Source organism: Zerene cesonia, chromosome 2 (genome assembly GCF_012273895.1).
Source record: "Zerene cesonia ecotype Mississippi chromosome 2, Zerene_cesonia_1.1, whole genome shotgun sequence".
Lineage (NCBI taxonomy): Eukaryota > Metazoa > Arthropoda > Insecta > Lepidoptera > Pieridae > Zerene > Zerene cesonia.
In genome coordinates this window covers 3,671,735-3,697,913 of record NC_052103.1, presented here as the reverse complement: position 1 = coordinate 3,697,913, position 26,179 = coordinate 3,671,735, and the positions used below count along the sequence as shown (strand labels likewise).

The 26,179-nt window shown below is 31.4% G+C and overlaps 2 protein-coding genes across 2 annotated transcripts; both read left to right on the top strand.

Annotated features, from left to right (window-relative positions):
• The first annotated feature begins 661 nt into the window (after window positions 1-661).
• Window positions 662-10,435, top strand: LOC119834571 (apyrase-like). The gene is made up of 11 exons (XM_038358970.1): window positions 662-944; window positions 3,596-3,818; window positions 4,013-4,210; window positions 4,410-4,540; window positions 5,545-5,695; window positions 6,438-6,564; window positions 7,235-7,392; window positions 8,302-8,383; window positions 9,039-9,197; window positions 9,532-9,677; window positions 10,287-10,435. The coding sequence occupies exons 1-11, from the start codon at window positions 823-825 to the stop codon at window positions 10,410-10,412; spliced, it is 1,623 nt and encodes a 540-aa protein (XP_038214898.1). The 5' UTR covers window positions 662-822; the 3' UTR covers window positions 10,413-10,435.
• Window positions 10,436-12,978: 2,543 nt separating this feature from the next.
• On the top strand, window positions 12,979-26,117 carry LOC119833983 (potassium channel subfamily K member 18-like). The gene is made up of 3 exons (XM_038358250.1): window positions 12,979-13,354; window positions 23,396-24,063; window positions 24,502-26,117. The coding sequence occupies exons 2-3, from the start codon at window positions 23,466-23,468 to the stop codon at window positions 25,293-25,295; spliced, it is 1,392 nt and encodes a 463-aa protein (XP_038214178.1). The 5' UTR covers window positions 12,979-13,354; window positions 23,396-23,465; the 3' UTR covers window positions 25,296-26,117.
• Window positions 26,118-26,179: the final 62 nt, after the last annotated feature.

The window sequence follows — 26,179 nt, the reverse complement described above, 5'->3', positions numbered from 1 at the left end:
AGGAAAAGACTAGGAAGGGTAAGGAAAAGGATATGGGCCTCCGGCTCCCCCACACAGTACGAAACACAATAGCAAGCTATTATTTCACGCCGGTTTTCTGTGGGGGTGTGGTACTTCCCCGGTGCGAGCTGGCCCAATTCGTGCCGAAGTGCTCGTGCCGTGCTCGACTCCCACAATATAAAATACATTATTACATACATTCATTTACTATACTATTTTATCAATTTAAACTTTATGTATAGATGTGACAACAGCTGTAATCTACTTAAATTTCATTGTATAATTAAGTTATTTAAATCACTTTGAAAAAGCCGATATATCATATTCTAATAATATAATTATTTAATTTTATTGTTAAAATTTTCGTAATTTATTATAAGACTTATGTTAATGACCCATTTATAAAAGTACCGGTAATTATTTATCTATTTAGTGTTCGCACACAAAATAAACGACTAATTGTCAGTTGTATTGCTTTATACAGTTATTTGTTTATTTACAATTAAAGACATTGTTGGATATACAAAAGGAAAGTTGTATTAATTGCGGCTGAATCCTTGAGTTTAGCATTCATGTTCATTGCGCTCTGATTCAAACGTTATGATATGTTTAATTTCAAACTCTAATAGAAAGGCATTGAGTTAAAATCCGATTGCCGTTAGTTTAGAACGTACGAATAATGTCAATATATTCGTTGAGATGAATGAACGAATCCGAATAGTTTAAAAGTGGTTCAGTGTTACACAAGCCCGCCATTTGACCTGACGCAGGCGCAGCTTATCGAACATGTGTTGATCCCCATCTCGCGTATCTATCGAAAAAATGATCACTTTGGACCTGAATGTTTTTGTGCTGTCAGTTATTCTGTGTGTATCGAGTGGCAGTGTTTTGAACAGTGGCATCTATAGATTAGATATAATTCATTATAATGATTTTCACGCCAGGTTAATATCCATTTAAATATTTATATTGGGTTATTTACATATGTGAATTTTTTACTTTCGCCGTCATCGTTTTAATATGCTATTTTTTTATATGGTTTTGGTCTTTTATAAAGGATAGTTAAACTTAACACATATTGATTAATTATTGGATTATGAATTTACGCTTTCTTAAATATTTTGTGTGAACAAAAATAATTGTCATTGTTTACAAAAACAATATATTTTTTATTATTTCGAATTAATATATTCAATGTACGTCATTAAGTATACTGATGCTTGAATGAACGCCATTTTTTCGTAAACGAAAATAACAAAAAGAAAACTGTTGCAAAAAACATTGCAAAAACAACAAAGCAAATTTGACCTTCGGTTTATCTGCAGGTTACTTATATTATCACTGCTCAAAGTACGGAAGGAAAACACCTTGTAAAACCAATGAAAATAGATCACGTGAATTGTTCTTGTCCTGAATAATTATGAGACCACCGTATAATTTAACATTTATAAATAACACATTTTCCGCATCATTTTTATACTTTAGATATCAGTATTTAAGTCAGAAATTAAATAAATAGTGAATATAATAGAATCAAGAAATTATCCGTTTTATTTTTTCTTTGGAATTTAAGGAATTATCCTATAAAAGAATAACATAATATGTTGTTTGATTGTCATTTGACAATCGTTTTTTCTGCATAATTCCTAAAACTAAGCTACTGGGTCATATTCGTGTCTACGGCCTCCTATTGGCCTAGTAGACTCATTATGTGTGAACCAATATCACATAACTTATCTTATATTTTGGATTGTGAATATATCAAAAACTAATTTTGGCTATCAAATTATTAAATAAACAACGATTGCAAAGCAATTTTCTACTTTATTCTTCTATCAGTCACACTATATGGATAAGCAAAATTGTATATATAACTAACGCAATATATGTTAATCATTGTTTAATTGCCACTATGAATTACAAATAATTCTTTCCACTCCAAATTCTAAAATATATATAAGACTAATTGACAAGATAAGAATCATCACGTCAATCGGCTGAAAACCCATGGAGAAACTAAACAAGAAATTCAGTCGAATTGAAAACCTTGGGGAACGCCGCGGTCGATAATTTTTGTTTGATTTAAAATTCAAAACTATTTATGTGATGCATGTTTAAAAGACGCAAGAAATATAGCTATCGGCTATAATATAGATAATACTATAATGTAGATAATAAAATATGGTTCCTCCGTTAATGTATTAATAATGCATTAATCGATTATTGCGTTTCCTAATAGGCATTCTACATTTTGTAAGAATCTTTTAAAACCGTGACGATAATTGTATGCTTGATTAAATATTATTTTATAAAGAGGATTTATGAGTGATTTTGTGAAAAGAAAAAACATACCGTTACATTATAACACGGATAACACAATACTGATTATAATTTGTTACAAATTTCATTACATATTTTTATTTACATCTCCGTTATAATGTTCTTTTTTATCTACTTTATATGTTTTATAAAAATAATCATAGAGACACTTATCTTTATCTTTATCTTTATACTTACTTTATACTTTTCCTCATCCTTTCTAAGTTCCGTGTCCCTTACCCCTTTAAAACGGGCAAAGTATTTGCGGAGGCCCTACCTTTGCAAATTTTTATTGGCGGTGGTGATCGCATTCCGTCAAGCGAATCACATCGCTCGGTTCATCGCACTAGCACAAAAAATATTTATAAATCATATCTTGAGCATTCAATGATAAAATAATATCGCAGTACTCTGTCTTCTCTTGTAAAAACAAGGAAATATCAAGCATTACATCAATTGCCATTTCAACCATTCCAAAAATGTATTTATTTGGTATATTTTAAGTGTTTTTCTATCTATAATACAATATATGTTATTGTTTTAAACACACATTAGGAAGGTATCCAGACAAATATATATGACATTTAGTTGATTATCAGTAGATCAGATCAGTAGGCATTTCAATGAAAACGTAGTGTTACGTGCAAGTAAGATGACGATAGCGTGATGATTACTTTTGTATATTGTTTTATTTCTCTTACATTTTAAACACGTTTTAATGCACCTTACAATGTTATAATTTTGATACTATATGCGTGACCTTTTTATCAGTAATATTTCTATAACATATAATAAAACATTAATCAACATTGATTTGATACGAACATTTATTTATTATATATGGAGTTTAAATGTCCCCAAAAATGTTACCAGATTTACTTTTATTTTCCAACCGGGAAATAAGCTAAATATGTTCTTTATCGCAACATATTTATTTCAAAATTCATTAAAATTATAGTTCATAATGTGATAATCGGTTGGGGTTATATTTATCGATCAACAATAAATTTATTAGTTTGTATTAGCTGTAATAAACTGAACTCACAAAAAATGTATCTGAAATTATTTATCATTACTACCTGGAAGCCGTAGGAGCCATACAATATTTCGCGTTTATATTACAAGTTAGATATCCATTTTATTCCAAATATATTTATGACACCCGTTGCAAATACCCAAGTCATACCCAAGCAAATTCAATAAACAAGCATTTCTAATAAACGACAAATTCTCATTTTACCAAAGTAAAACAACTCGAATCCACTATTGTTTACAGATTCGAGGAAACAACAGTGCATTATCCAGTATGTGTGTCAAATGACAGCAATTGTTTAGGCGGTTACGCGCGTTTGTATCATGAAATAACAGAGCTATTGAAAGAAAAACCCGGAGCTCTAGTATTGAATGCCGGCGACACGTTCCAAGGGACCTATTGGTATACGTTATTGAAATGGAATATTACGCAGAAATTCATCAATCTGCTGCCCAATGATGTTCACGTTAGTACCCACTTAATATCTGACCTTGAACATAGTAATATTGAGTAAATAATTTCTATTAGCAAATATTTCTTTTTTATATGAACGAACGAAGAACACATTTAGTTTAAATGATATGATTTTGATAATATACTTCTTTTTTTCTCAAAATCGTCTCACTCCTTCATATATCTTTAGAAAGTCTTTAATTACAGACAATCGGTAATCATGAATTTGACGATGGAATACCGGGCCTAGCACCGTACCTTGCAGCACTCAAAGCACCAGTGGTTGTGGCCAATATAGATACTAGTCAAGAGCCGTCCCTGCAGGGGCTGTATAAACCACACATAGTAATTGAAAGAAACGGAAGAAAGATTGGAATTATCGGCATTATGACCACAGAAACACAGGTGAGTCACTTTTTATGAGGCTGCTTAATAGCCTGTAGAATGTTTTTGAACATATTTAAACCAAAAGAATTAATAATAAAAATGGTACAGACTTTGGTTGGAAGGCTCTGTTTAGGATGCGTTTCTTATTAACTATTATTACGTCTACTATGTTTGTTAATTATACAAGTATTCTTTTTATACTAATTCATATTTTCAGACATCATCTAACCCTGGCAAAGTATTATTCCTAGATCCCATTAAAGCTACGAAAAGAGAGGCTCAACTACTTACTGATGAAGGAATTGATATAATTATTCTTTTATCACATTGTGGACTTGATATAGACAAGTAAGTTTCGATTATTACCTTATAAATAAATGCACTTCATTTAGATACTTGGAACGTTGGTAAAGTGGTGTAACGACATCGAAATTAAATGGTAATTAGCGAGTTCTATTTACATTAATACAAATTACCTTTTTAATATCACGCTATCTTGCGCAACCACTAAACTATTTAGTTACTAAATTATTATTCTTTAGATAAAAATGTACATACAACGTAATGTTACATTTTGTAAAACAACTATTCACATATCCTCATACTATGTAGATACGCAACGTCTATAAAATATTGATATATATCTCATATAAAGAATGTAAAAGAAGTCACAATAAATTCCATTTAACTTCATACGTTTGACTTATTGGCGATTTAAATGCAAGGAAAGCAGCGTTCTACGATATTTTCCAATAAACCTGTCAAATTACTAACTCGACGCCAGCGGAGACTCTCCAGAAGTATTCTTTAATAATTCAGTATTGAAAGGATAATATGAAAAGTAAACGGACGGTTTTCGGAGTTGAGAAATAGATTTGATCATTGTTTGAATATTAAATTATCGATTTGCAACTGTCATAGAAAGTCATTATACTCCTAGTGACCTTCATGGGTATTTGAATCCATTTGAATCGCCTAGGCTCAATTATAAAACGAATAGATTGGTTTTAGTTTAGGTTTCCTCGGCTGTAATTAAAAATTCCTTTCTATAAAAAAAGGTTACCGACGTCCCTGGGGGTAAACACCAGTTCAGGTTTTAAAAGAGCCAGTCGTTTGAAAACACAAGGAGTCACCGAGTATCAATATAAATACAGTAAAATTCAGAAAGGTAGATTAGGAAAGATTGAGTTTTTGGGAGCTTTTATAATAATGGGTTCTTTTGTAATAATTTATAGTCAGTCATGACTATGCTATGTACAATTTGCTGACTATGTGTATGAATTATGTATATGATTTCTTCCAGTAGACGTATTATACATATGTAGTAACCTTTTTGGATTGTTTTTTTTCAGAATAATTGCAAGGGAAGTTGGTGAAAACATAGATATTATTATTGGAGGTCACTCACACAGTCTTCTATGGAATGGCGAATCACCGAGTCACGAGGAAATATCAGGTCCATATCCTGTTATTATTGAAACAGCCGCCAGAACAGGGCATAAAGTAAGCCAATTTTGTTATTTTGCTTATGTGTTTACCGTCGTGATAAGCGTCGTATGCTATATATAATAATTGAAGAAAAGTAAAGAGCTACTAAAATAGAACTTCGAATTTAGTTTTATCGCTATGAATGAGAGTACTTACTTGTACTAAAAAAGTAATTATTATATTGTGATTAATATTCGATGTACGTAAGTAAGAAAGTCTTCAAATCAATATATGTTACCCATTTTATTATCTTCAGTTTTGCTATACTTTGCACGATTTTAGCACGTCTTTTGGATAAGACTGGGAAAATACAGTGATTCTTGTGTCAGTTTTAGTCAAGTCGTGTAGCATCTCTTTCTCTTAATGACCACCAATAAATAATATAATGAACTAGACGCTTGTCCCAGCTCCGCCCAGATGTCAAGATTTCTGTTTTATACGAAGGGAGTATTTAATCGGGATAAAAAGTATCCTATCACCAAAGTCAACTTATACTATGTCTGTATACCAAATTCCATCAAAATCCGTTCAGTACTTTCAGCGTGATTAACGGATAAATATCCAAACAAACAAACCTTCACATTCATAATATTAGTGTGATAAATCGCTTTAAAATCCAGGGAAAATGTATGAAAAAAAATTTTAATCGAATAATGTTATATTGGCTTCAATAGCCACAATGCATTCATTAAAACTGGAGGTTGATAAAAGATTTATGTAACAGATCTATGCTTAAGATTTAATTTTACCATTTCAGATACCCATAGTCACAGCATCTGCGTTTTCGAAGTATATTGGTAATTTAACCGTATACTTCGACAAATACGGAGATTTGAAGCATTTCGAAGGGAAACCGGTTTTCTTAGACAGATCCATTCCTGAAGGTACCATAAAACTACATAAATTTTAAACTTTTGCAACATTTATTATTATTCATATTTATATAGTTCTTTTGTATATTTTAATAGCTGCTCGTCGGTATATATTTTTATTTCCTATGTTTAACAAATTGTTTAGTTCGGTATTATCCTTATTCAAGCGCAGCCAAAGTGGAGAAACAATTAAAAAAACCATTAAAATCCGTTCAGGTGTTGTTAAGTTATAAATTTGTTACTAAAACGATTTGCTTCTTTGTTTATGTCATCGTTAGTTTGTAAATACTATATATATCATGTTTTATTGTTTGGTACATTATTATCTAACAATGTGAAATCGATAAATTGTGAAATGGGCATTTAATATGATGGTTAGGTTAAGTTTGGCGTATTTTACAATTCAATAATTAAACAGATTTAAAAGACCCGCGAAGCGGTGCTGACCTGCTTTCAAACATGCAGCTTGCACCTGAGCGACGTCAGGAAAAAGCGAATTGTTGGCATAAAACTAAAAATTATATTCGCATTTATATTCTAACAAAAAATAATGTGTTTAATAGCGCGCAATTGTTGCGGATCACAATTTGTCGATAAACAATCCGGCGAGTTAGTTTGCAATCTAACAGTTTTAACAATCTTACAGATACCCATAATACTTAAAAATTTGTTGTGTCTACAGACCCCGAGATGAAAGCACTGCTGAAGCCTTATCAAGATAAACTTCATACAATTGTTAAGGAAGTTGTGGCGTTCGCCAAAGAAGATCTCATAGCAACGCCATGTGGTGCGGGCGAGTGCGCCATTGGCGATATATTTGCTGATGCATTGTTAGAAGCGGTAAGTCATCATAAAGCGAAGTTCATATAACATCATGCATGTTTTATGTTATCTTTGGGAAGGTAATTTTTCATGCTTCTGGGCGATTGGGCTCTGGCCTTGATAGACTGCAAAAAAGGATGGAGTTCTCTTTTTTTGTTTATTATCCGGATTTTGATGATTTTTTTTTATTTCAAAGATGGTACCTTCGGTGTGATCTCATATAAATCATTCTGATTCTGACGATTTTAAAGCCGCTAAATCTTTTCCAAGTATATATTTTTAATATTTTACCGTGTCCAGACTAAAGAACACAAAATATATCAAATGAGATACAGGTTTTTAGAAGTTAAGGCGCATGTAATTCGTCGTTTCACGTTTAAATTAAAAAAAGTTAAATTTTACTTATTCTCCAAGTAATCAAATGCTAAGACATATGTAAACAATACATACAGTAGAATATTTTCGGAATATCTTAATGAATTCTGAAGTCTTCTTTAGAATGTTCTTAAAATAAAAATAAATAAATGGAATTATGAATAAATAATTTCCATCTTAATATTTATAAATTACGCGATGGACTCCTAAACTACTCAACAGATTTTATCACATTTGCAGACCTTATGCTAATATTTCAATCAAGATAAATGACTATCTGGGCGGAGCCGGGGCGTGCAACTAGTTTAATATCAGCCTACCGGCTTCACCTGTGTTACATTTTTTATAAAAACCTTCCTTGTGCCTTAACAATAACATTAAAAGAAACACTAACCGATTGATCGAGCCTTTTTCTAGTTTTAACTTAGCATCACACTTGACGATTCTTTTTTATTTACATAGAAGATTTCATGTAGATATTAATATATTTCAAAATCAATTCAATTTTGTTCCAATATCAGTCGATTTTGTATAATATAATATTATTTTCAGGGCCAAGAAGCAAAGCCTTCCGATTTACCACATGTAGCTTTCTTTCTGAGAAATATGATTAGAGGATCAATTGAAGAAGGAGGTAGGTAGCAACGAGTAATAAAATCTCTCAATAATAATGAATTCATCTTCATTTATGCTATGTTTTATTTAGACGTACAATTTCATTTATATTATGGTATAATTCTTTCGAATCGAGTTTTAAGAAATCCAGTCGCGTAAAAGGATGAAAGATCTAACATCAAAGAACCAGTCATAGGGACAGGACAAAATAATATTTTTGGAGTTTTTTGCAATTTTATAATGTTATCAAATAAAACATTAAAATGTTTGAAAATTATTGAAGCTTAGAAACGAAATTGATGTCGCGTGGAGATAAATTTTAGTTTATTTTTTCTCCATTTATATTTTTTTTTCGTAAAAACGAGTTACAGATAATTGTTTTTAACAAATAACTGAACCATCTCCCAATGCTCAGAACTAGACTAAAATTTTAAAAAGTTCTGAAATAACAAACCCAAAAATACAGTCGATTTGGTAATCTCTTCCTTGTTTTTAAGTGGATTGAAAAGTTAAATTGTTAGTTATCTAAAACCTAATTGAACGTTTTTTATATAAAAATAATATTAACTATCTTAGGAACAATATAAGATCTATGCGAATAATTCCAGACGAAGTATGATTCCGAGTTATTTAAATTGAAAAATTGCTTTACACAATTTAATCTTTTATTTCAGACATAACCCGAGGGGAACTCATAAATACTTTACCATTTGGAAATGGGGTGGTAACATTCATTGTTCGAGGCGAATATCTAATAGATATCTTTAAAATTTGCACAACCAATGCTTGGGTGAAAAAGCCCTTCCAAGGACCTTGGATGCCACAAATTGCTGGTACAGAATTAACTATTTTTACGTTGAAACCATCTCTCTGGGAAGACGATTTATCGATATATAAATCTTTCATACTTAAATTAAGTTGAAAATAACTGAACCACCATTGAATATACCATTTAATATTAGACAACCGAGGCGTATGCTTGTTTGTTTTTTTTTTAATGTGTTAATCGCAGGAACTGCTGGACTGATTTTTAATAAGGATATTCAAATAAATTATGTGATACTTGTAATAATGGTAACTAATAGTAAAAAAGATAATGACAAAAAAGTACGAAAAATTATAGAGAAAAATATATTCCGAGTAACATGGCGTGAACCTTATTTTTAGGTATGCAACTAACTCTAAATTTGAAGAACGGGACTGAAGTAGATGCAAAGGTAAAGGAGGGAAGTGAATTTGTTCGTATGGACCCACAGAAAGAATATCAAGTCACAACCATTTCATTTATCGTCAGAGGAGGCAATCAATTTGAGGTAAACAATGGGAAATACTCGTATAGTCCAATATTTTATTAACGCGCTTTATTAGCTTCACTTGCGTGTTGTATACAAGTATCATGTGTTGTATACATGTCGTCACTTGTATACTTGTATGTATATATTTGTATACTTGTAATAAACTTCTTTAGACTCAACTTTGACTCACGTTTGAGGGTAAGATTTAATGAAAACTTTGTACACTTATCAAGTATCGGTGATTTACCTTATGTTAAAAATTATTGCTGTATACCTTTTTCTGTAAATTATTCACAATTCAATTCTGCCATTTTATTAATAGTACTTACAATCCAATTACTTTAACTACATAGCTAATAACTATTGTCATAACATTAAAATTGTACGTTTTTCCTTATGAAAATGTTTATTATTTAACATTTGTTGCGTTTTTTTTGCTTCAAATTATGTAAGTTAATAACGCTTATTAATGTTTTTTGAACCGTTACTGAATATAAAGAGATCATTTTAAAGAGATTACTTTTTAGAAGAATACTTGAAACATATATAAAATGGAGGCCAGAAGTACATATTTTTTACATTATTTTATTAAGAACATATTTTTTACATATACAACTTTAATTCCAGACATTAAAAAAACACGGTCGAGACTTTAAAACTATTGGGAATGATATCGACGTCGTGGAGAGATATCTTAGTAAATTATCACCTATTACACCAACCTTGGATAACAGACTCATTGTTATTAATTGATAATATTATATTTTTAAAGCATTTACTGTCTTTTATTTAAAAAATAATGTGCAAGCTGCTTAACATAATATGGAAGAGGATAAGGTTGAGTTGACAGCATGCTGGTCGCCGGTACTGACAGCCAAACGTATGAAACTCTATGAAGCGTTTTAGAATATAATGTATAGCTATCAGCGTCTGCGGTGCACACAGGTTCATATATTGGCTGTCAACGAAAAAAAGCCTTCTTTGAAAAAAATATTATTAAAATACTATTATTATTAATATATGTGCCTAATTATATATCAGTTCAGTAAATAATAATAAAATGGTTTCGACTTGCTTGTGACATCTAATTTATACCGAATGGAGTTTGAATTTAAGCGTATTATACATTTGCACAAATTGCAATAATTTGTTATGTACTAACATACAGGATATAAAGCAAACTATTGTGTATGAGTGACTATGAGCAGGATTAAGTTCTTGCCCAGGGTAATAAATGGAAAATAAACTGTAATCACAGATAATACAAAACTATATTAGAACAAGTCTTATATTTTCACACAGCCATCGTCGAATTATACCAAAATCACTTTTAAATCAAACATGACAAAGAACATGAAAACAAAATAAAACTTCCATCGACGGACATCACTCAAAGGATCAATAAAAGTGTCAAAAACTTCAATAACTAATTCTGAAAACAAATTTTACCTGGATCAAACTTCTGCTATATCAATTAGAATGGAACGCTTTGCGGTTGAATAATTAATTTTAATGTATTTTAATGATGACCATTTCTGCGGTTATGGGATGGAAGACATCTGTCGAATTTTAAGTTCTCAGTTCTTTGTAGGGGATTAATGCAGTTAATTGTATAAAGTATCTTTGCTTTATGTAAAGTGATAGAAAAATATATTTATTATGACATTTTTAATACCAAGGGCAGTCAGAACAAACAACAAGTTCTATTCATAGTTATAGCACTGTTGCCATCATTTCACGAGTAAAGTCTAGCTGATGGTCTAAGTAGTAGTCTAGTAAACCTATGCGTTTTTTAATTAAAACTTCGTGTTGTACTATCTGGTGTACGTAAATAAGAATAACCTATTTTTTTTAGTTTTGTACTTCGTGGATTTTCGAGAAGCGGGAATTTGATTTTTTTTACTAAAGATATCTTTTACTTAAGATATTTGACGAACCATTAGTAAAAGTATTTCAACACAATTCAGCGTCATACCGCGGAGTCAAGACAGCGCTTTGTCGCGCGCTAGGAACCACAGATAACATAATAGTCATATAATAATAATTAACTAGTAAGAACAAAGCCATTAAGTTACCATGTTGTTTAAAAGAAAATTGTCAAAAAATCTGAATATTTATATAATAATATATTCGTTAGTTTTCTATAGTATCCAATAAATAACATTATATTTTCATCATTAAATAAGCATATATTCTGAAACATACCATACATTTTTCTGTTCTTTTCCATACTTCAAGGTAATGCATATATTTAAAAAGCATCATGTAGTCCCCTTAAATACTAAGGCATTGGCCAAGGCCCATTGTGCAATTGCAAAATACGGAGAGGCAATCTCTAATATTTCCACTAAATTGTTAATTACTTTGGTGGATATTTAGCATGTTCAATATAAATTTACATAATTATGTTTATACATTAGCTAATTAGAAGCTTAATATCAAAAGTGTTCTTTGAAGAAATTTAGTTGAATAAACAAATGTTTGTATTGGATTTAAAATTATTTTAATTAAGGTACTTCATAACATCCAAGAACCATTTGAAACTGGAGATTTAAAGTCAAATAAAGGTCGTGTGAACGTTGTGGTCCCGCATGTCTGTAGGAAACTATTTAACTATTCAGTTAAAATAGTTATGTAGTTTTTAAAACTATTTCAGAACTATAGAACCCGTATTTAACGAAAATTGTTTATCTTATTTAGATATAAAAAAGAGGGAAAATAAAGACGCATAAGAACATACAGCAAGCCGTCAAGCTTTTTAAACTATTTGTATTATAATATGGGTGTTTCAAGTTCCGTTATATGTAATCAAATAATAAACCAATTTTCATTAGAAGAAATGGGTTCGTGCTAAAATAAAAATAATTAACAACTAATGTTCACTATCATTGATTACCTTATTTTTTGATTTTAATTAAAATAAAAACAGTTGCATTCAAATATAATGGAGAAACTACTATATTTTAGATGAAAAAAATTGTCACAGCAAGTGCCAACAGCTTTAGCTAAGTCTAAACTAAGGAAAATGATCTGTAGCTTGGTTGTGAAAGGTAAAAATAATCTAAGTCAATGCTTCATAAACACCGTACCTACTTGTTACTTGAGGTATTTATTATGGACCTTAAAAGTTAAAATTTTAGAGACATATTTATAATGGAATTGTCATGAACTGATAATATAGCTCATGACGTTATAAATTATAAGTTAGTCAGCTATTATAATGAAGCAAATAGGGGTAAATTTTTCAATTTACTATTTTAGGGCGCATGTGTAAATTTCTAAACGATGTACGCATGCGCGTTACAGATAAAGATGGCGGCAAGAGCCCAGCTCGATTCATTGTAGCGTGTTATTCGCTATTCAAATTTAAATTCTGGCAACTAATAAAAATACAAACAAAAAACTGAGAAAATATTCGAACAAGGAATTTGTGAACCATTTCTTTGGACATTTTATTTTGGAGAGTTTTAATTATTGTGTTGACAGATAAGTGGCAATTATCAAAGATGAGTGACTGTATGATCTTACATGATTTAACACCGTTTTAATTATCCAGTTATCTACGAAGCAGATAATGATTAAAAAGTTTTAAGTGATCTTATCATGATGGACAAATAACAAGGAATTGAAAATGGGATTTGAGCTACCATTTGTAAAAGCAAATAAAAAGGTTGGGTTCCAACATCAGTGACGAGGTAAGAGGAGAAAAGATAGTGAATAGAATGTAGATGTACAAATTTATTGTTCCTGTAAAAAATCGACAGTAGATAATTATTTGGTTGTTTGTAATTGTGTTTTTCTATTTATTCACACGTGCGTATGTCATTTATTTTGCCGGTTTATGTTAGTGTCGTTTCTAATTTTCTAAACCTCAGCCCAGTTTTATATTAAAATTTTCTTATCTTTTTTTATTAACGGCCTTGTTTAGTTTTTTAATATATTTCCACTATTAAGTTTCTATTTTAGTTGAAATGTTTATAAGATTTTTGGGATACCCAGTATCATTATTGGAGTGCATAATATTTTTATTTTACATTAGTTGTGCTGCGTAGTTTTAACCGCTGACGAAAACACGGGTTTCGACCGCTAGTAGTCTTAGCATCAGTAGGATTGTCATTTCGTAGTGTCAGCGGTTCATTGATCGTTCCCTAGATATCTCCGATATTAAGGGTATTTCCATGTTACGTTGTTATGTCCTTGGATGAATTCTAAGCAATACTCATGACCCCGCCACAGAGGGATTCGACGAAAGCCAATAGAGTTTGGTCGGTAGGTCACTCTTGCTTTAAGAAAGGCATGAGACAAGGGTATTTTCCCTTGGATGTGCGTCAAATGCATTCACCACTTCCTTTTTAGTGGAGAATGCATTGTTTACATAGTGATATCAAATAAAGGGCCTATTCTCATAACATAAACATTGGGTAAATATTAAAATCGATCAAACTGTTTTGGAGTAGCTTGGTAACTAACTAGCATATGGCTCTTATCCTTATAGGAGTGCTGTGCCTCTGCAATATTATCTACACGTATAATTATATATATGGCCTGATAATGATAAACATATAAAAATTCCTTTTATTTTCTTACAACTTACGTTGAATAAATGTCCATCATTTGTATATGTACAGATCAGAAAAAAAAATATTTTGCTGCTGCGTACCAGCTGACACTGTTATGAAGAAACAGATTGCGTGTGTATTAACAACGTAGCGGCCCGTACCCCCATTGTTTTGTATACGAAACTAATTACGTTCGTAATCATTCGATAGAGAGACTCATTTGTATATTCATGTTTCGACATGGGTATTTATGTTCTAATGTCTATTGTACATAAAGTTCAAATTCCTTCAATCCCTTGAGTTAATTCTCATAATGAAAGTTTGTTTTCGTGATTTTTTTGTTATTCAATTTCGTTTGTAGATGAATCATGTTATAATGTAAACATAGTTAATTGAGACATGATTATCAACTTCAGAATATATCCTACATATTTCGTGATTTTTTTGTTATTCAATTTCGTTTGTAGATGAATCATGTTATAATGTAAACATAGTTAATTGAGACATGATTATCAACTTCAGAATATATCCTACATATTTCGTGATTTTTTTGTTATTCAATTTCGTTTGTAGATGAATCATGTTATAATGTAAACATAGTTAATTGAGACATGATTATCAACTTCAGAATATATCCTACATAGTTTCGTGATTTTTTTGTTATTCAATTTCGTTTGTAGATGAATCATGTTATAATGTAAAAATAGTTAATTGAGACATGATTATCAACTTCAGAATATATCCTACATATTTTCGTGATTTTTTTTTTATTCAATTTCGTTTGTAGATGAATCATGTTATAATGTAAACATAGTTAATTGAGACATGATTATCAACTTCAGAATATGTAGGATATAAGATTGCATTCAATTTCAATAGCAAAACAAATATTTTGCAGTCAAGCGTTCTAGTTTTCCTTTGAAAAATAAACTTGGGTTAAAATGTTGTTATAAACTTCAGTTCTATATTATCTGTGGCAGAACCGTTTCAAACTTTGGACCGATATCAATTCTCATATAAAAGTTCATGCTAGATAACTCGTTCGTTGTATTTGAACATAAATTATTCCACAGTTTTTTTTAAGGCTTATTTGTTTATATATCTATTGCGTAATTCTGTTTTATTGTAGTATTCAAAAAAGAATTGCATATTAATCTTAATCATAAAAGCCGCTTGACATTTGCGATGTAATGGTAATAATCATTAAAATATATAAAAAAAAGTCACCATCGTTATCAGCCTACATACATGTACCCGCTGCTGGGACACAGGCCTCCTCTGAGGGTTCAGCCCATAATCCATGTAAAACAAAGTGATAGAAAAAAAAACATCCATTATACTTTATTTGCTATTTTCGTATTTTATTCACTTAAACTGAATTTCAGTTATTGAATAAAAGCTAATAATTATTTTTATTTGTAAATAATCACAGATTTATTATTGCCCGATGATTTTCGATTATTGATAGATTTTTTATAGATTCAAGTAGCACCACCTTGAAAATATCAGGATCGTAATTGTATAGATCTCGAGTCTATTGGCAACGGTAGGCGCCTCTCGGATAACATTAAGAGGTCCTTGGTGGAGTCATTTAAAGAGAAACTTATAAAGATCGATTAAATAAGATCAAAGAATATGTAAATGCCGTCACGTGTCACGTATCATCGTTCTATTCATAAAACGCATCTTCGCTACACAGGGACACCCTGTATACCGTATTATTTTCGCAATCAGCGTTTGCAAGACTATAAGTACTATTGAGCATATACCATCGGCGAGGCACCCTGTATAACAACCTTCTCTTCCTTAGTTTTCTAATGACATCGTTTTTTTTACTACTATTAACAGTTATTTACAAGTGCGTCTAGAAATATATAGCGATATAAATAAAGAACAATTTTATTGTTCCATAAAATGTCTTTGGAGCGCCGTCCTGTATATCTGCGATAGAATTTATGGAATGATGAAAAATATGAGGGTACAACAGTGGATGCAACTATAACGAGCAAACAATAAAAGTGGACAGTCAAATGCTCTATTAACTGTGCGAATTGGTCATAAACCGGTCGTAAAACTGAATTGATTACATGTTACTATGTAAAACTGGGAATTAGGTGGAATACTATCACCAATTATTGGCTGATTACTATAACATCGATTATAAAACGATGGGATTAACTGATTTATTTGGAGGCGTTGGTAACTATATTATTCTTATTAAAGTATGGTTGGGCCATGTGGTCCAAGTTAAGTTTTTAGTTACCATTTTAAATATAAGGTTACTGTAAATACATATTATAAAATAGTTTTGTTAATATTAGATTTATGTGATAATATGGTGTGTGGGTTAGCGATTTAGCGATTTAATATTTAATTATAAAATCAAATTATGCATTGTGTAACTAAAAAAACATCCGAAAATTCTTAACCTTCAGTCGCGCCCCATTAACGTCAACGAAATTTTCGCTTTCTGTAATTATTTTATGAATAAGAAGTTACGATGAGTTTTGTAGATTATTTTATTTATTTATTTATTAACTCTTTATTGCTCTTGAAACATCATAAAAACCTTAATATATATACATTACAAACAAATTTGTAATGTATATAAATTATGTGTGTTAGTATATTATTACTGACTACCTTTTAAATAATCAACAAGTTTCATTAGCACAAACGCTTGTTCCTGAAAACAGTATCTTTAAAGGAAAGTCACGTATATTATGCCTCCACGTGTCTCGTATCAACTGGCTGCTCATTATTATTACATTTTGTTCAAGACATATCTCGAATAATGATACTTTCAGTATTCGACGATACACAATGTCTTCCTCAGCTGTATACACGAGTTGTTATTATTAAATCATTTGTTTTTTATATAGATTGACAGATATATATGCGTCATTCCGTTCATCTTTAGTCAGTTAAAATGGTACTTATTGCTTTTTCCGTTGACACCTCTCAAATGGAGCATAAATGAATTTGGTAAATTCTTCGCTCAGCGCTCTACGTATGTGCATGTCAAATAAAATGAGCCCAGGCAAGATTACCTTTCATCCAATTTCACTACAGTCGATTTCAAGAGACTTTTCAATTAAAATCGAAGTTGTTCTAGCAGGAGGCTTGTCAAATTTAACAGAGTGCAGCTCTGAGTGTGTGTTTTTTTTTCATGATTTTATTCGTTGATTTTAAACTTTAGCAAATTGCCAAAAATCGTGCCGTGGAATATGCGATTGATTGATTTTCGTGAATGATAGTTATGCATACGCCGCTGCGATGAAGATAATTTTAATGTACCTGGTGTATTATTTCATTAGAGAACTAAACATTAGGTACCTTTTTATCCTATAATAATCATGATGTTGTAGATTTATTCTTAACTAGCGGTTTGCCACGGCTTCGCCTAAGGTACATATATAGCCTTCTTCAATAAATGGGCTATCTAACACTGAAAGAATTTTTCAAATCGGACCAGTAGTCCCAGAGATTAGTGGGTTCAAACAAGCACTTGAGCTTTATAACATTAGTATAGACTACTAATCCCTCGTAGATAGAGTTACATAGAAAAATATCAAATCTAATACGGAGTTAATTACCTGAAGAATAACTGGATCCATGCAAATATTTTAAATTTAATATACTTTCTATACTAGACCAAGTTTTTTAACCCATATATGCCACATCAATCAACGAATGAAGTTGAATTTTAAAGCGTTCCTCAATTCGCAAATGGTATCAGTCAAGTGGGAGTCGGACTTTGCGATACTAAGGGTTCAGTACAAATAAACTAAAGAACAACTGCAAAAATATTAGTCACCTATCCGAATTATGATCGCACGCGTAGTTTAAACTCAATTTTTATTATTTATTATCAAGACGACAACATAAATACTAATATTCTGATTTTAAAATGTTACCCTTTGGGTCCGGAACCCTAAAATGACTCCATCTGAATTAGCGTCTCATCTTCATTAAAACTCTTAAAAGTTTAGGAACAGTTTTAATTATAGATAACTAAATAGATTATTGTCATAAAAATATACCATCGTATTTTGTTTTTAATACTTCTATAAAGTTTTATAATAATTTTGACAATTCCTCTTCCAATTGACTTTAAAAAACTAACTATTTGCATTCGATTGAATTCTTAATTAAATAAAATTAAAATAATAACCGAGCAGAAAAGAATAGATTTGGATGCAGCTATATGAATGATGATATACTTGACTTAATGTTACATACACTCTTCTTCTAGTTCATTATATTATCCATAGGTGTATTTCTCATATTATAAATAACTAGCTTTCGTGGTTTCGCCCAAGTGGAATTCGGTTACATCACTTTTATCTCCCTATTTCAACTCCTTCTACCGTTTTTTTCGCGTTAAAAATTATCCTATGTCCTTTCCCAAGTTCAGTTCTACCTCCATAACAAATTACAAAAGAATTGTTTCAGTGGTTTAGGCGTGAAAGCGTTACAGGCAGACAGACAGACAGAGTTACTTTCGCATTTATGATATTAGTAGGGATAAAGAGTAAATAATAAATAAAATCTTTATTTTGCGAAAACTTCAGGACTTATATAACTATGTACTATGTATATGTGTGTTTTTCTTGCGTCGCAGCGGATTGATTTAATGAAATTATTTTTATACCTGGACGTAGGGGGCTAGGGAGTGATATAGGCGAAGCCACAGTGAAATATCTCATACCCATGGGTGTTTTCTTAGACTAACGAGGAAACATGTCATTTAAATAATACAAGAATTAGTCACATTGCTGGTCAAATATTGTTTCTATTTAATGCAAACTGAATATCAAATCACTCGCGAACACATCTAATCCAAACGTAAACAGAATAATTATCAGAATCGGCGAAATAAATTACACAAATCCAGCGTAATCCCAGCCTTTGCAATAAAAGGGACAGAGCGAAATCTTTTCACGTTCCACCCGCTTACCTGAACCAACGTGACGATACCGAAATCCAATTTCAAGTGTCGCCGCCGATAAAGATTTTGCATAAATCAGTGATATAATCCAATATTATCGCGTTTTAGCCTCCCCCCACGCCTAATGTTCCCATTGAAATCTCTATTCCAATTTAAATGACTTATTTCATTACTGCGTACGCCCGAATGGATTCTGAGCGAGATTCGTGGGCATAAATTTTCAAATTGATAATAAAATTTTAGTATGATATTACGTGGATTGTTATTTTCTATCGAGCCTGTTGCGATGATTTGATAATGTTCGTTTTAGGTATTCGGTTCTTGGTTAATCGGGATATAGTTTTCTATGAAACGTTGCAGCAATTATTTAGGTTTATAAAGTGTTGAACCATGTGTTTTTCTCGACCCCGTTGGAACTTCTTCTAAGGATTTTTTTTTGTTTTTCAAACCTTAACAAACATATAAAAGACAAATCTAATTTGGTGTAGAAGGTATGCGTGTACAATCATTTCGCTGATTCATACACATAGTGTTGTGAAATAGCTACCTAAATTAAATATTACATTTTTAAAAAGGTTTTTTATAGTTTATTCCTAGTATTCATATTATAGATATCATGAATGTGAAATTGTATTTGTTTCACGTCGCAAAAGAGCAGTTTAATTATGAGATAAATTTTCTATCTCGATATTGTTTGAAGACTAGATAGAGACATAAGTTATTTTTTATTTCGGTGAAATATCTCATTCCCATAAGAATTAAAAAGCGGGCGAAGCCCCGGGCGAACAACAAGCATTTATCCTTTTATATTATGAGTAACTCCAGTCAACATTGGTAAATGACTTCCTGAAATTTCCGCCTGCGTTTTTATTTGTTTTTTCACGACGTATTTTTCTGATAATTAATAATAAGTTTAAAATTTTTTCATCAAAACATTCCATTTAATTAGCGTACTTTCCTCCACAAAAACATCTTTATTTTATTGCCATGTGTTCTGCGATCACGCTGATGCGAGAGAGGTTTCCTCCTATTTTATTTTGTAGCATGAATGGGGTCAAGTGGGTTTTGTATGGGGCTTTATTCTTGTGACTTGCACGATTAAGTGTTAGATGAATATGTTCATCAATGCGGCCTGGCAACTAGAATACGGTCGAAAGTTCTAGAGATACTTATTAAAAGCACTTATTGATGATGCAGGAACTCACTTGAAATCTTGGTGTGCAATAAATTGCTTATTGTTTTTTATATTCTGTTTGTTTTAAGTGCTGTATGCATGCTGTAATTCATCGTATAATGAGGGATACTGTAGTGGAATTAAAGAAGATATGATCTTAAAGTTTGATTCTTGAACATAATGAATTGTTTGTACAAAAGTAGTCATTGACGTAGGTCGACGATAGATTAAAGATCGATTTTCTCACAAAGGGCATTGCTTATTTGGTATTTGGTTTGCTTCAATAGTTATGAGCTGTGCTACTGAACGCAGAATATTATACACTCATCTCAACAATATATTCGGCAGTATGATGCTGTAAATTTCATATATTACTATTGGACATTATTATTAAATTGTTATATTATTGGAAATTGGACATGCTTATTCAGACATGAAATGACAAGTCTCCTTGATGGTTTTTTAAATTTTTTTTTTTTAAATCTTAAAGGTTCTGGAACATGTGGAAGTAAAAATGTTTAACCTAAGAATTATTAAGTAATCGAGTATCTCAATTATGATACTTCAAATATAAACATATTCATAAGGAGTTGTATAAAAGATCAAAGAAGTAACTATTACTAACGAGATACAATATGAGGAAAGGAAATTGTTTGATCTATATTTTATTAAAATGATGAGCGTCTAGATGATTATACTTTATAAATAAAACCGAGTTTGTATTACGAATCTTTTTAAGATACACAAATTGTGTACCAGACAATAAATTTTATTCAAAGAATAAGTACATAATATTACTTTTGGATTATATATTTGGGTTGTATTATATAAAAAATAGCAAACAAATTAGATGATACTTAGATCCCTTACTCGACTCCCTTGTTTCGGAGTGGTAAATATTTAAATAACGATATATCCGGCTTATATCAGTTCACACCACCAAACTTACAATTCCTTACACTTTACCAACAAGAAGTACAAGTACTTAATACGATAGTTAGCGCGGTCGCAATCTTGTTGGAGAAGTTTCTGGAATCTGTTGAACAAAAGTTAGCGATTAGTTGCGTCGCAATCTAACGGGTAAAAACAGGCAAGTGTTGGGAAGTTTGTTTTCGGCCTTATTACTTGGAGTGGAGTCGTTACTGCAGAAGGAGATATACCACACACTCACTTAAACATTTCATAGGTATATGTTATACATGTATGTGTAAACGCGTGTAGCCACGTGAACGCATGATGTTTGTTGTAAGAGAGGATTCATGTTTGATCGGTTTATATTATCTGTGATTGAGTTTTATTTGTTTTATCACGTTTTATATTTCAATTCGAAAATTAGAAAATAACAACATTTAGCGTAGACTCTTGTAAAACTATTAATATTTATAATATATTTGTGACGTTGCTATGTCCAATTTGACCAAACTTTTTTTTAAATTGATTAAATTCGGTTGTTGTTTAATTTCAGTAGATTTCGCATTGGATAGTCATATATTGATTATTATAGAATTTTCCGCTCATATTTTAAAGAAGAAAATCTCAGATTTTAATCCATCAAATATTTTGATTGTGAATGAATGTATCATTATTTATGAACATACTCATTTAACGAGTGATTCATAAAATTATTAATCTATTTCATTATATTTTACTAGCGGTCCGCTTCCGGCTTCGCCCGCAATACATATATACATATATAGCCTTCCTCAATAAATGGGCTTTCTAACACTGAAATAATTTTTCAAATCTGACCAGCAGTTCCTGAGATTAGTGCGTTGAAACAAACAAACTCTTCAGCTTTATAATATTAGTATAGATTAATGTAATGCTCAAAGAACTAACCAAACATCATTGTAAAGCAAATAAATATGATAAAAATCCCTAATAATAAAAATACGATAGACAAAGTTACTATTTGTCACAACAGATCAAATGACACTATCAGAACCAGTGCAAATTGAAAACGGACCGCAAGTGACGACCATTTAAATAAATTTCATTTAATCTGTACGGGTTCGCAGATGTTAATGGACCGGAAGGTCGAAATACAGATGTAATGTTAGCCGGAACAATCCAACCAAAACTTGCACGTACTCAGCAACACGGGTTAACAATAAAGATATATATTATAACACACTCCTCGGGCTTTATGTTTTGCAATTCGGTGAATGTGTTAAGTTTTCATTGCAAATGCGATAGATGTATGAGGTCAGTATACTTGTGCTTGGGAATCTTGGAGACGCTTAATTGAATGTCTACAAAAGCGGGTTTTTGCTTAGTAGAGTTGAGTTCGCGAAGTTTACTGCTTAAATCGTGGGATAAAATATTTGTTGGTAACACATCTAGTCCCGATTAAAAATGCTATTTATCAAAGTTTAAATTACAGGTAATTTTCTAAAGAAGTGTATATACAATGTAGGACGGTGTTAAGCCCACTTCATTTGCCCGAATGATTTATAGCTAAAGAGTTTGTTTTGTTTTGCGGTAATCTCGGGAACTTCTGGTTCGAATTGAAAAAATATTTTTATCGAATAGGCCATTTATTCCGGAAGGCTATATGACATCATGTACGATGAATGTGGTACTGGAAAAACTTAAAAACTGACATATTGTTCTTCCTGTTAATTAGTAACTCTAAGTTGTTGTTGTTAAGCTTATACAGTTTTATAAAAACGAAATAGTGATTGTTCATTAAGTAAGCTAAAAAGGTTTTTATTAAAAACTTTATTTTTTTTGTATCGAAACAGGCACTCATTAACTTCCACAATTTATAAATAAAGTAACAGAATCAAATAAATGATCAGGTCCTATAATGTTAAAATCTCTTACATCAAAGCGCTATTTACAATTCACAAACATTGGAGATACCTCCTTTGAATTTACGTATTCTTTTCCATTGAAACTCCCGACACGCCTTTTACGAGTCAAGCCGACTTATTTTCTTTTGCTGAATTTCTAATAGTATAAACTGTGAATGCCTTTTTATTACGGAAAAACGGAACCTTTACGGGTTTTCAAATAAAGATTTACCCATTAAATCGTTCGTTTGTTTCAGATATATTTGTAAAATGCAATTTTTTGCAATGGACATGCTGTAAATAATTATTACACCAAAGAAATGAGACATGGATAAAACTAAGAAAAAGAACCATACTAATGGGAAATATAAGAAAAATGTGAAAACTGATCATTCGGACGACGTTGTTACAACATGTTGTTTCTGTTTGAAGACCAAAAAGAGTAAGAAAAAGAGTCTGATTGCAGGATGTATAACAAATCTCGGAATATTTGCGATACTCTTAATATACACATTAGTAGGGGCTTTTATATTCCTGGCTATCGAAGGTAGCGCTGCCAAAATACACCAAAAAACACTGGCGACGACGTCTTATCAGGCTAATGAGAATAAAAAGCCTCTGCCGATATCTAAAGTTAATAATAGCATTGCACAAGTCACCGCTGAACTTAGATCACAAACTGTTGAAAGTATATGGGAGATAACAGTGTCTTTAAACATACTGTACAAAGAAAATTGGACAAGACTTGCTGCTCAAGAAATAGCAAGGTTTCAAGATAAATTAGTTGCTCGAGTGACGGCTGATGTAACAGAACAATACGGTGGAGCTAGGGTCTTGGAATCCGCACCTGCGCTTGTCACCGACGACTACGAATGGAATTTTTCCAAGGCATTTTTGTATTCATTAACTGTCCTGACAACAATAGGTGAGCATTTTTTTAGTAAATAATGATGTAGTATAAATTACATGATAACTTTGATCCTTTTCTAAACGAGACCAATAATTATAACGTACAGTATAATTGATAGTAATATTAGTTCATAATTGATAATATAGAGGTTTTCAAAAAGCGCGGGTAGATTTTAGAGGTCTGTGGTAGCCATTTCGCCTACCAAATTATCGTACCAAGTTCCACGAAAGTACAGCTTGTACAAATTATAATATTTCGTGATTAAAATAAATGTTTCTAAGTTAGTTTTGTTACTTTGTACAAACAATATCCCCTGAACCTCTATTATTATTATGTATCACATATATTTTGCAGCTGACCGTTTTTTCTGTGTGAAATTAAATGTATGAAACGATGCAAATAATAAAAACAATTCAGTCCTTACAATATACATATAATTTTATTTTGTTTCAGGTTATGGCAGTGTTGCTCCAAAAACGGCTTTAGGTAAAGTAGTGACAATTGGATATGCTGTTATAGGTATACCATTAACACTCCTTTATTTATCAGTTGTGGGCGCATTGCTCTCTAGATTTGCCCGCAGTATATTTAGCAGAGCTATATGCTGTTGTATATGTGTTAAATGTGGATATTGTTGTCTTGATGAAAGCACAATTACAAACAAAGATCGCAAGGAAAAAGTGCGGCGGCCCGAAGATTTTCGAACTCAAACATTACATCTTCAAGAACCCTATTACGTTCGTTCCCCTTCTGGCACAATTATTTCTGCGTCACAAGCAAATAGCCTTAGTACCACATCAATTAAGGACAAGCCAGTTGGATTGAATTTTCTACGAGACTGTGATTCTATGAGTTGCACAGATACCGACTCAAAAATATCGCTTCGAGGATTTTCTATTCTAGCTCCTATTTCCTTATGTCTCGCTGCTATATTTACTTATATATTTTTCGGGGCGCTGGTTTTATATCAGTTGGAAGGTTGGAGTCCAGTAGACGGTGTCTACTTTTGCTTTATGAGTCTGAGCACTATTGGATTTGGTCACTTGGCGCCTGGAGTAACACAAAGAAATGGCGCGTCTTCAGGAACTGTTTGGTTTTGCTCCATATACATAATTACTGGCCTTGCGTTGACTGCAATGTGTTTTAACGTTTTACATGACGAAATTGTTCATAGACTAAGGCACCACGAAAAAATCATGAAGGCCACTCAAAAAGTTTTGACGCCGGAATTTCTACAGCGCTCCTGACGGGATGAAAGTGGAAATGTGACTGACGAATCATTGCTATCATCAGAAGGGGACATGTTACCCGAAGTTTTACAACACGTTACCAGAACTAAATATAACGGTGGGGCAATTCGTCGGTCTGTGTATACTGTAAAAGAGGAGCCGGAATAATGAAATTAAATTTTTCAATTAATCAATGGTTTTGATAGTTTTGTTTATAGGAGTCTTAGTCAAATCGTTTTTGAGAATGGCATTTTATCATTTAAAAGTAATGAGAAGGACTGACGTATAACTAACTATTATTATTATCTAAGCAGATAGTGCCAAACTATTAAATATTATTTACATATTATATAAAGCAGTATTATACTATGTATGTATAAATTGAATATTAATCTTAAAAGTGAGATTGCAATCTACACGTAAGAAATTCACTTAGTAAAAATATTTGTTTATTGTGATAATTGTGTAAATGATTATGGAATTGAGTTATGTTTTAGATACCTACTATCAATGTGTAATGATTATTTTCCTTTAAACCACTTCACTAAATTATTAACAGGTGATTTGGTTATGTTTGGAATTGTTTTATTTAAATTAAAACCAAATGTATTATAGGAATTGATTTAAGGTGTTCTTTTGAATCGGATAGTGTAAAAGGGTTTAATTAGATACGTTAGTTGAGAGCGAGTGTGGTTTTTATTAATTAATGACTAAAGTCATTTTGTGCAATTGAAAGACACGTAAAAATAATAAAACTTTTAAAAAGTGCAAAGTTTTCTTTATTTGTTCCATTATATTATCACACTGTGTGTGAAATAACCTAAAGCTTCACATTTCAGATGATCAAATGAGTTACATTTATATCTTCAAATTCGAATTTAGTTATTGCTTGAACACATCAT